Here is a 12,407-nt window from a genome sequence, read left to right as displayed (position 1 = left end):
GTAGGTGTTTCCCATAGTCTGGGAAACAGACCAGCGGGGATTTGAACCAGAAAGCTCTTGCTTGTTAGCCAAGCATTTCCCCGCTGCGCCACTTAAGGTGACTGCTGAGTATATACATGTTAGCAATTACCCATAGTTAAAACAATTGCACTAGAGGTGGGAAGGAGAAAGGGGAGGGGTGTGTTTCTCCCTGAAGGCAGCTCCCCATTTGCAAATTGGGGCTTGCAAGAAACCTGACTTTGCACCAGATCCTAAGGTTGGGTTGGCAGCACCAGGGAGGGTGTGTAAGTGCCTTCTGTGCCATGGTCCTTCTTGCTCAGTATAACCTTGACACGCAAACCCAGTTGTTTCCACAGTGCCTCTTAATAGGTCCCACCTTTCCACCCCTTATGGGTATATTACATTCAGTACTTGTACAATGAGTGTACAGTGCAAGCTCTGTACGCCAGTAAGTTATTCACATGTTATGCTGAACGCAGGTGCAACAGTACACTTCCTACCTGTAGCCTGCATTTGAGGTGCCTGGATGCAGGTTTGCTTTAAAATGAGCACAGGTACAGTCATCCACTCAAACACACCTACACGCGTACAGGCATCTGTCATGAACTCCTACAAGGTTGGCTCTGGATAGGGGCATTGGCTTCTAGGTGAGTGTGTTCCTGCATCTGCAATAGCTGGCCTGCAAAAGAAGTCATCTGAAGTCGCATCCACGAGTGTCTCCCTGGCCCCCACTTCTGCTACCCAGAGACGGCGGTTTGGGGCGGCATACAAACTTGAATAATAATAATAATAATAAATATGTAATTCATGTAGTCAAGTGACACAGGACATCTTCACAGCGTGTCTTAGGCAGCCTGTGGTGCAAACGTCAAGACGCCAGGAATCATGGAAGCTTTTGCTTCCCAAACAGCAGTGGTTGTATTGCAGGTTGGGTCCCGGGTGTCGCACATGGAATTGTTGGTAGGAGTTAAATTTGTGGGCGGAGCTTAGCTACAGCTTGTCCCAGTCCCTGGGCCCGGGGTGCACCTACTCCTCGCCAACTGGTGGCCCACATGAGAGGGAACGATGTTGTGGTTGGAGCCCTGCCAGCCGTATTGGAAGTAGAGCAGGACCGGATGGGAGGTAAAGGTGGCTCCTGCTTCTGCACGCAAGGGGACAGGATGATCTGCAACCCATTGGTGCCCGCCTTCCACATCTGTTGAGACTCGGTTTTTAATGCTTAGCGGAATAAGGCAGTGCCGAAACTAGTAAGGCCAGCCACAACAGAATTTCACCATCAGTAATAAAACCTAGAGGAGATCAAATTCCAGTGCCAAAGTAAGCTTTCCTTCTGGAACTAATAGCAGCTTCAGGGGTGTGGCTCTTGTCTGGGCCCTGCAGCGTGAAGGGAAAGAGTTCAGTTCCTGCTCGCCTGCACGCTGGAGTCCTGACGCTGGCTGGCCCCACTGTGGCTGCTATTTAATCCCTCCAAATAAATGAGCACACAAGCCCAATAGTGGTTTCCTATAACGTATGGTCTGGCCTTAAGCAAATACCTGTTTGAATAAGCAGCATTTTGCAGGTGTTGCATAGAAGTCGGGGGGGGCTAGTCTAGGGGTTCTCATTCTTGAGTCCCCAGATGGAGCCCATGAAAACGCCTGGGAAAGGAGTTCCATAGTCTGGGCATCATCACACAGAAGACCTCCCCCTGGGTACCAGCCCACCACTCCTCAGCTGCTGGTAGGACACACAGCAGGGCCCCGGTGAGCAAAGTAAACACCCATTTGTGGAGGAGAGCTGGTCTTGTGGCAGCAAGCATGACTTGTCCCCTTAGCTAAGCAGAGTCTGCCCTGGTCGCATCTGAATGGGAGACTTCATGTGTGAGCACTGGAAGATATCCCCCTTAAGGGGATGGAGCTGCTTCCAAGTTCCCTCCCTGGCAGCATCTCCAAGATAGGGCTGAGAGACAAGATTCCTGCCTGCAACCCTGGAGAAGCCGCTGCCAGTCTGTGTACTGAGCTAGAGGGACCTATGGTCCGACACAGTATATGGCAGCTTCCTGTGTTCCTAAAGTAGGCAGGTAGGGTCATAAGACTAGCCTCTCCCATTATTTTAGGCATGGCCACTAATGCTTTTCTTCTGTTCTCAGAATGTCTTGCAAGAAGTCTGTGTATAGGCACCATGAGAACCTTGACTAGCCCCACAGCTTGATAGTGGCCCATTCGGACATAAGAACAGCCCTGCTGGATCAGGCCCAAAGAGGCCCATCTTGCCCAGCATCCTGTTTCACACAGTGGCCCACCAAATGCCTCTGAAAAACTCACAGGCAATAGGTGAGGGAATGCCGTCTCTGCTGATGTTGCTTCCCTGCAACTGGTATATAGAGGCATCTTGTCCCTGAGGCTGGAGGTGGCCTATACCCATCAGGCTAGTAGCCCTTTAAAAGGGGCTTCGACAAAGTCATGGAGGACAGGTCTATACCTGTCTTCCATGACTTTGTCTAAGCCCCTTTTAAAGTCATCCAAGCCAGTGGCCATCACCGCATCCTGTGGCCATAGATAAATTATGCGCTGTGTGAAGAAGTCCTTCCTCTTGTTGGTCATAGAAATACCATTTTAATATTATTGTAGTTGGTGAGGGATCATGGACCTACATTGGGCCAGTCACTACTGCGATTCAAACATCATAACAGATATGATAGCTATCATTTCCCAGGAACTGGAAGGAAAATCCTAGATGCATAAATATGTGGCTAGATGCAAGATGCAAAAAGCACACTCTGGTACACTGATGAGAACTCTCGCCATTTGGCTGGGGTCATCGCAATGCAAGGCCTCTTCTGCTTTTTTCCATCTATTTGCTGGATGTGATTATCCTGCTTCACAAAGCCATTTCTATCCTCAATCAAACAGCCCCGAAAGCTTTTGCCTCACTGGGTACAACAGAAGAGGAGGCATCTCTGGAGGCTGGAAAGATTGTCTGCACCATCTCTAGTCGCAAAAATGATTTTATCCACGAATGAATGCCGTCTTGATCCGTTCTCAATCCAAGCAGGATGAGCTCATGGCAGCAATCCAGGGGGTCCCCGGTAACTCAGCTTCTTCATGCAGTTCCATCAGATGGGCGCTTTCCAGACTAGACCCTGCAGTGGGGTCCCGACACATCTCTGAAGTGTGCTTCCACACTGCCTGTGTCGTGACACCACAGCCCTGACAAAAGCATCAGGGTACTGTTCATATGCTGGATGCCTTGTTTCGAATTTAATCACTGCGACTTAGTGCTACACCGTTGTTTATCCAGCGTAACAAAGGTGGTTTTTTCAGTGGTTCGTTTTTGCGAGACTGCTCCCCCTTCAGGTTTTACGTTTTGAAAGCGACTTGCCTAAACGGAGCAGTTTGCCACTTTTGAGCGGCTGGTCTGAAAAGTGTCATGGTGGTGATTTGGCATGCCCTCTTAGCCAATTTATTTTTTCACTGAGACAGGAATAGCCCTCATGGGAGTTTCCCATGCCTATCCACCCCGCCCCGCCCCCAGTCCCCTAGTACTGCGTATCTGTCATTTCTGTGCTATTTTGAACAATTAAATTAAAGGGGAGGGCTACCTAAATGGGTTACCCGCTTTGAGGAAACCGGGCTCACCTGCGAGCCTGGTGGTTCTCACGCTCGCCCAGAACCGGGTTGGGCTCCCTTAGCCCACTTTTGGCCGACCGTGAGAATCTCCTCATTGTCATGAGAAGCACGGGATTCACCACTGAATAAATGCAATCTCTCATCTGTACTTTACACTGTTATTGTAACAGACAAATGTTTCCTAAATCATTTTAAGTTGTTTAAAAAATGTTTGCTAAGAACATTTAAAATGTAAACAAATGTTGGCTAGATCTGTTTGCAAGATGTCGTGCAGGGTGTCTGCATACAAAAATTATTAGAGGGGAGAGAAGAATAGTCCACTGTGATAAGGATTTTCAACTGTTGTATGTAAGAAATTATCTCAAACACTATTTTGGGGGCTTTCATCACATTTTTATTTAAAGGGCCTCTTAAAAAGTGTGAAAAGAGTGTGTGACTGGGGGAGGGGCCATGTTAGACCATGTTAGATTGTCTACTGGGTGTGGTTCTACAACTCTGACATCTCACACCAGGTCCTGGGCCCCACTCAGGGCTAAGCCCAAGGCTACCTGGTTGGTTTCACGGTCAACTGTTCTAAGACACAGTCATCTACCATGTCTAGAAGTCTGACCACTCTTTTGAAACCTGCATGTGAATTTGCCCAATCTATGTGAGGGTAATTCAAGTCACCCACTATTACAGCCCTGTCTCTCCTTGACCCTTCTCTGATTGATTTATTATTTATCTATCTATCATATGTTTATACCGCCTGGTATGTACATCTCTGGGTGGTGTACAAAATTTAAAACAATATTTAAAAATCAGCATAGATTAAAATACATGAAACAATTAAAACAGTAGCATGAAACAGAAATAAAAACAGTAGCATAGAACGATTAAAAAAATATATTAAAATAAATTCTAATTAAAAGCCCGTGAGAACAGGGGAGTCTTGAGAGTCTTCCTGAAAACAAACAGAGGAGGAGCTGCTCTTATTTCAGCAAGGAGCATACTCCAGGGCCTCTGATTTGCTTCTCCAACTCTAGGTCACTCTCTGCATTTTGATCCGGAGGGTCAAAATGCACATCCCGAGTAACACATTTCCTTTTAGTCCTCCTAGCGTGGTTAGAGTGCTGGACTAGGACCGGGGAGACCCGAGTTCAAATCCCCATTCAGCCATGAGACTTGCTGGGTGACTCTGGGCCAGTCACTTCTCTCTCAGCCTAGCCTACTTCACAGGGTTGTTGTGAAAGAGAAACTCAAGTACGCAGTACACCGCTCTGGGCTCCTTGGAGGAAGAGCGGGATATAAATGTAAATAATAAATAAATATAATAAATATTGTCACTCATGATGATTCTGGGGAGGACTCCCATCCTCCTAGGTTTTCTAGCTTGTTGGATTCTACCCCTTTGTTAATGTACAGTGCTACTCCACCTGCAATCATCCCCTCCTGGTCCTTTCTGTAGAGTTTGCACCCAGGAATCACAACGTCCCACTGGTCCCCACCGTTCCACCAGGTTTCTGTTATGCCCACTGTAACTATTATTTCATTAGCGACCAAGCAATCCAGTTCGCCCATCTTGGCTCGGATGCTTCTGGCATTGGTATATAAACACCAATACACTGAGTCTCTTACCTGGCGTTGGCGTGTGCTATCTCCCTTAATGTCATTTGACCAACTGTGATGTGTTTCCCTTCTACTCTATGCCTGGTTCTACTCTGTCCCCTTCTGGTTTATGTGAAATATTTGCACCCTCACACCTTAGGGGATTATATTTATCTCAAACATAGTTTGAGGCAGAAATGTCTATCATCATTTGAGACAGAAATGTCTTGAGATAGAAAATCCCCAGCACAGTACCTCCAGTGACTGTTGCTGATGTCTATCTTGTGTTTCTTTTTAGATTGTGAGCCCTTTGGGGACAGGGGACCATTTTATTTGTGTTATTTCTCTGTGTAAACCACCCTGAGCCATTTTTGGAAGGGTGGTATAGAAATCGAATTAAATAAAAATAAATAGTAAGTAAAATAAATAAATTTTAGGGAAAATATATTTTTAAAATTTGTTTAAAAATAAAACCAAGACAAAATGACATTTGTCAGATTTTTATTTTATTTTTTTTAATTGCCTACCCTCCCTCCCAAGGTAGCATTCATGATCTCCTCACAACAACCCTGTGAGGTAGGTTAGAGTGAGTGATAGTGACTGGCCCAATGTGACCCACTGAGCTTTTAAGGTGAATGGGGATAGTACACCGCTTTGGGCTCCTTGGTGGAAGAGCGGGATGTAAATGCAAATAATAATAATAATAATAACAGCAGCAGCAGCAACATTGACAATAAAATTCAGCCATCCCAGGTCCTTGGGAAGGACTCGATGTCTGGATAAAACAAACCAGTCAATAACACCTGTCTGACTGTGTAAACAAGATAATAATAATAATAATACCAGGGGATAGCAGAATAGAAGAAAAAGAAATAGAAAAAATCACCAAATACAAAGATCTACAAACTGAAATGGAAAGGCTGTGGCAGAAGAAGACCAAAATAATCCCAGTGGTCATTGGTGCCCTGGGTGCAGTTCCAGAAGACCTTGAAGAGCACCTCAACACCATCGCTGCCACAGAAATCACCATCAGCCAATTACAAAAAGCAGCTTTACTGGGAACAGCCTATATTCTGCGACGATATCTATAACCATTGACAATAAAATTCTGGCATCCCAGGTCCTTGGGATGGACTCGATGTCTGGATAAAACAAACCAGTCAATAACACCTGTCTGACTGTGTAAAATAATAAAAATAATAATAATAATTATTATTATTAACAACAACTGCTCCTGACCAATTTCTTTGGCATTTAGGAAGAACTGAACTGATATTGAAGGGTTATTTGAAGAGCCTTTTATGTGAAAGGGTTCTAATTAGGGGTAGCCCCCTGCCTAAAATACTGTCAGGCTAGATTTTATATGTTAGGGCACATTTTCACACACTCAGCCTTGGACCTTTTGATATAATGCACAGATTCTTAAATTCTTGCGCCTACAGACCCCTCTGCCCCCAATCCTCGAGTTTCACCTATAGGCCCCCACCTTATTTATAATTTTATAATTAAGATAAATACCTTTAATTATATATGTAATTTTTCAAGGGCTACTTTGACCTGCCCTTGGGACCCCAGGCTAAGAACTCCAATACAAATAAAATAAAGAGATGCTTTAAGAGTGCCTGGTTTGAGGGAAAAAGCCACTAAGACCATGTCAGATGTTATATTTTATGTGTTTGAACATGTTTCTGAAAAAATGGCAAAAGTTTCATCCATATATATTATGGTGTCAGTCAAAGAATTTTATGTGCTGCCTTGTAGCCTAAACATACAAGTTGCTTGATGAGACTGACATTTCTTGTGTGCATGTGTACATCTGTTGCAGTGGGTGGAAAATTGGCACCTTGACAGGTAAACCTGTCACGGGCTTTTGGCCTGATCACTGTAAAATGATGTGGTCTCAAATTAGGGAGTCTGGCAGCAAGGCTCAGACACCAGACTCCCTGTGCCACCACCACGAAGGAGTCTATCAATCTACTTTCTGCTGCACTACAGCACCACCCACATAATGGCCAAAATCAGTACTGCAGCTCTTTAATTGGGTGATCTGAGAAGCCAATAGGGGCCTAGCTGGCCCTGGATAACAGGTGCTCCAGGGTTTATTCCTTAGTTTGAGTGAAATCCCTTTACTGAGCAACAGCACTGACTTGCCTCACCTTCCAGGACTTGTTCACCTGCCTGCCCATGACCATACCTGCTCCCTCCAGCCCACCTACCCTTCATCTGGCACTCAGCTCCAGCCTGTCTTTGGCTCCTCCTGCTGCCTCTGGCCCCCTTGACCCTCCCCTGTCATGTCTACACCACCATTAGCAGTAGCCTGCCTTGGAGTCGGACCAAGACCTGACAATGCCTATGTACAGGAGCCGTGGCCAGTTTCTGTCTGCCGTTTTTGGAGTTGCATCAAAGCATCGTGGAACATTCCAGTCATTATTCCCCATCCATGAGTGAATATCTCTTCCAAGACCCACTGGCCTTTTGAGATGTGGTGATTGTCTGTAGATGGGGCATGGCCACCTGTATATATATATAGATGAGGGTCCTTGGTCCAGGCAGGATGATACTTTGATTTCTTTTATCTTGGAGGAATGACCTTGAGAAGAGTCTTGGGCTGCTGGCGCCATGTCAGGCTGGCTACAGAGGGTGGCACGAGCTTGGGCATTTGCCAGGGGACCAGCAGTAGCAAAGAATCATCCCTGTGCCAACGGCAGGGCCATTCTTTCTTGGCTCAAGGCACTAAGCAGGTTAGAGGCAGACTCCTGCCTGAAATCTTGGAGAGCTGCTGCCAGTAAGTGCAGACAGTGCTGAGCTAGCTGGACCAATGGTCGGACCATGGTACAAGGCAGCTTCCTATGTTCCTGTATGGTGTGCTCCAAAGATAACATGGAAGAGCTATAGCAGGGACATTTGTGAGTTATAGAGGGACGTTTGTGATGAAGAGAGCATGTGTTGGGACTTGAGAACCTAAAAAGAGTCGTGCTGGATCAAAGGACCTCCCAGGCCTCTTGGGGGTGGGTGTTCCAAAGTTCTGGGACTGTGACAGAAAAGGCCTTGCATCTTGTAGTGGCCAGTGCAGCCTTCACATAAATTGACGGTGCACAGCTGCACAGGCACATCGAAGCCTACAGGTGCACCTCTCTGGTTTTTTAAACGGTGCAATGCATCAAGTGAATGTGTCAGATGGGTATGCCTGACTCCTCTGCATGTTTATTGCATTAGAACGTGGCAGTGGGTGTGATGTTGCTCCTCTTAGCATTCAATGACAGATCTGCCATAGGTTTGAAATGGAGCAGGATTGCACCTCATCTGAGAATGAACCATGGTGACATATATTTGCCCAATTCAGACATTATGCTGTATGAGTGTACAGATGTCTGTACCCGTGCTTGTGTGAATGACTGTACCTGCATTCATTTCAAAAGTGAGCTTGGATACAGGCCCCTCAAATGCATGGTACGGACAGGAAATTTGCTTCTGTACCTGTGTTCAATTTAACATGCAAATGGCCTGTTGTGTCTCTGTATCTTCCTTCCTTCTCTGTGACTTCATTGTGGATTTCAGTTGGTGCTTGAAGACCTGGTAGATTGGTGTGTTTTTTAAAGTCAGAAATTTGAAATGGTTGACCCAAGAGTAACACTTTGTTGATTTTGTTGCTGCTGCTGCAGAGCCTGCTGAAAAAAGGGGGTCACATGGAAACAGAGCCTCTGCATTTCCTGAAGGCAAGCGACCCAGAGGCAGACAGACTGATGGTCATCATTAGAAATGAGGACATATTTCCACACGTCTATAAAGTAGGTGTTGGTCAAAGAAGAAAATATTTTCCAGATAGTAACATCCTGGGTTGTCCCCCACAAATACTTATAACCTTGCATCTTTTGCTGTACCAGGCTTGCTCAGTTTGCAGAATATATACAGAATTTTTGCAGGATTCAGGGACTTTTCCCCCCAGCATAGCACAAAATTTAGATTGTCTGCATGCATAAGCTTAGCTCTAGATTTCTTGTGAATGGAAGTTCCCGGCTCCCTCTATGCCCTACTCCTCCAAGTCTGAGATGATCAGACATTTGTTTTCTGCTGTCAGCGGTACAATTTGCTGGTGCCTGTTGCCATGCAGCCAGCGACTCATTTGCAGCCTGCCTCGGGGTCTGGCAGATTAACCGGTACTTCTCATGAGAAACACTTGCTCTTGAACAGATCCCTTCCTTGCTGAGGCTGAAGCATCTTCCCAGTGTGACGTTTGCCGGAGTGGACAGCCCCGAGGATGTCTTGGATCACACCTCCCAGGAGCTCTTTCACAGCGGAGGCTTCGTGGTGTCTGACGACCAAGTGCTTAAGTCCATGACAGTCGGTGAGATGTTGCTGCTTCTCTGCCTGAGGGCCAAGCTGCATCCTCAGAGAATGCACAGCCCCCTGGGAACGGACTCATTTTGGGATGCCAGGGCGGAATCCTATGACTGAAGGCTCTCCCAGTGTATACTCTTAAAAAACCGCCCTGCACATAGAAAGCTAGCAGGTCAGGGAGAACCTGTCACATGCTCGGGAGCCTTTGTCTCTCCTTGGGCGCCTTGCCCAGTGCGCGGTCTTTACATGCTGCCCCCAAGTTTGCTTCCCTGCCATCTGTGGAACAGAAGGATGCAATGAGCCATTTTCTGATCTCCACTTTTCTCAGGGCGCCCGATGCCAAAATTGACTGTTCAGTGTTTCATTTAATTGCCATTTCGTTTTATATTGTCCAGGGAAACCCAAAACAGCTATTGAGATTTAAGCACTGGTGCTGCATGATCTTTAGCATCTTTAACCTCTGATCGGTGGACTCTTGTTGGGGTGAATACGTGCCATCCATGTAGAGCTAGTATCCTGTGGTGGTGAAGAGTGTGAGCTGTGAGACCCAAACTCCACCCCAGGCTTGAACTCACTGCCTTAGGCAGGCAAGGCTCTCTCGGCCTCAGACACCCACTCGGGAAATAACCCTGGCCTACTGGAGAGGGTGGGCTGTAGATATCCCTAGAATGCAGCGTTCCCTCCAACAGAGATTCCCAGATGCTGTTGACTACAGCTCCCATAATCCCCAAGCAAAAGCCATTGCAGCTGGGGATTCTGGGAGTTGTAGTCAACAACATCTGGGAGTCCCTGTTAGAGGGAAGGCTGACTGGATGTATATTTGTTTACTGGCTTATTGTCTACATTTGTATCCCACTTTCCTGCCAATGCCCTCAAGGCAGTTTCCCATTTAAAATGATGTTGTGAGAAGGGAAGAAGCTGCATCAGACTAAAAGTCACAGGTACACAGAAAGCTGCTTTCTGCTGAGTCTGACCATTGGTCCCTCTAGCTCAGTATTACCTACACTGACTGGCAGCAGTTCTCCAGAGCTTTCCTGGCTCTGCCTGGAGATGCTGTCAGGAATTGAACCTGGGTCCGTCTGCAGGCAAGCAGGTGCCCTCCCACTGACCTGTGGCCCCATCCCTGTCCATCTAGTCCAGCACTCCATTTCCACAGGGACTAGCCAGATACCTCTGGGGTGTCCACAACTGGGCATGAAGGCAAATAACCTCTTCTGCTATTGCTCCTTCGCAGCTGGTATGCAGAGGCACACTGCCTCTGGATCGGATAGGAAGGAAGGGGGGAAAGGGATGAGAACGGAAGAGGAAAATAAGCAGATGCCGCTTCTCCCAGCCCTTTCGTTTTACGCAGCAGCGTAATGGCAGAACAGCCACCGCACCCAGACTGGGAAGAGTGGAGCCTCACGGCAGCGGGCCCCAGCAGAGCTGATCCAAGGGGGCCCCGTGGCCTCACCTCTCTCTGGGATGCCTGTTGGCGGAGGCCGTTCTTGGAAGGGATGAGTGAAGTTGCAGTCAGCCCCACCTCCTCGCTCTCGCTCTCTGATGCAGCTCGTGCAGCTCCCTTTAGGAAGAGCTCTGTAGCAACAGAAGACTACGGTTCTAGGAGCATCACGACCAGGGCCACGTACGCAGCCATCACTGGAGCCAGCTGAGAGCTAGCCCAGGAACTCGCTGTTCTCTTGTGTCCGCTGAACCGATGCTCTTTTCACAGGTGAGCTGAAGGAGACGGTCAAAACCTTGGAGAAGCTGAACGGCCATGGAAGGTGGAAGTGGCTCCTTCACTACAAAGAGACCAAGAAACTCCTAGAAGACACAAGGTAAAGACACATCTGGCCCTTCACTGGCTTCCAGTTTCGGTTTCTCCAGAGTGATTGGCTCTAGTCCTCCAAAATGTTGTCCTGATTAATGGGAGGAGGCTGGTGCAACCTTCGGCATGGGAAACTCCCCTTCCCTTTTTCCTCCGGCAGAGAAGTTGAGCCTGCCTCTTCCTGACAAGCGGAAGAGATTCCTCAGCCAACCAACTAACTTCTGCCACGTGTATCTCACGCAGCTTCTGTGTACACGGAGTCAGATGGTTAGTCTGTCAGCGGCTCCTAGGCAGAGGGAGACCTTTCCTATCACCTGCTGCCTAATTCTGCCTGAGCTATGACCCTTCCTACATGCCCATGCAAACATTTATTCATCTATATACTTTCTGTTTTTCTAATGGTTCCCAAGGTGGCGTACAAATTTAAAGGGGGGAAACGCAGATAGTTCCTGTCAAGAGCGTTGTTTCTGGCTCCCCAGGTGGCAAATTGAATTCAGTGCAGCAAAGACTTCCCACTGGGACCTCCTCCATGACCCTGGGTTAAGAATCCCTGTTGTAGGTACTGCAACCACGGCTGTTTCCTTGCTTCATGGGGCCCACAGCCAGACTGGAGGAAATAGCCCCCTCCCCAGCAGGATTGGGTCAAAGAGCAAAGCCCCACCACACCGGCGGCTGGATCTTTCCTAAGGGGCGGGCCTCTCCTTACCCAGGCACCAGTGACACCGTGGCCCTGTGTCCAAGGGCTGTTCCTCCTGTTAGCATTTGCAGCCCACCAGAGAGGATGCAAGGAGCTTCCCTTTTTGCAAAGCCTCCCTTCCTGGTCACCTGAAGGGAATCCCTCCTTCTTCACCGCAGGTGACCAGGTTTGTGGCGTTTTAGAAGTCTGTCTGGGGGATGCTGTGATCATGCCCCTTCTCCTCCTCCTCCTCGGCTCTTTCATGCAAACTGCCCCTTGACAAGGTGCCAGGGTGGAGGCGCCTTCCCTCCAGTGCCGTCGGCTCTGGCTCCAGACGGAGCACAGTGGTTTGAGGGCACCTCCAGCGGGGAAATGACTTGAGGAGCAAGCC

General features: G+C 47.8%; 1 protein-coding gene across 7 annotated transcripts in view; it reads left to right on the top strand.

The window, feature by feature from the left end:
• Positions 1–12,407, top strand: part of TASOR2 (transcription activation suppressor family member 2) — a 70,785-nt gene that overhangs the window by 51,234 nt on the left and 7,144 nt on the right. For all 7 annotated transcript variants that reach the window (XM_053255129.1, XM_053255130.1, XM_053255125.1 and 4 more), the window contains 3 exons: positions 8,858–8,983; positions 9,387–9,540; positions 11,245–11,350. In XM_053255129.1, the coding sequence (XP_053111104.1) occupies positions 8,858–8,983; positions 9,387–9,540; positions 11,245–11,350 (386 nt within the window). The remainder of the gene's footprint in view (positions 1–8,857; positions 8,984–9,386; positions 9,541–11,244; positions 11,351–12,407) is intronic.

Source organism: Hemicordylus capensis, chromosome 5 (assembly GCF_027244095.1).
Source record: "Hemicordylus capensis ecotype Gifberg chromosome 5, rHemCap1.1.pri, whole genome shotgun sequence".
Lineage (NCBI taxonomy): Eukaryota > Metazoa > Chordata > Lepidosauria > Squamata > Cordylidae > Hemicordylus > Hemicordylus capensis.
The sequence above is the reverse complement of the archived record's forward strand: the minus strand, read 5'-3'. Positions and strand labels throughout refer to the sequence as shown.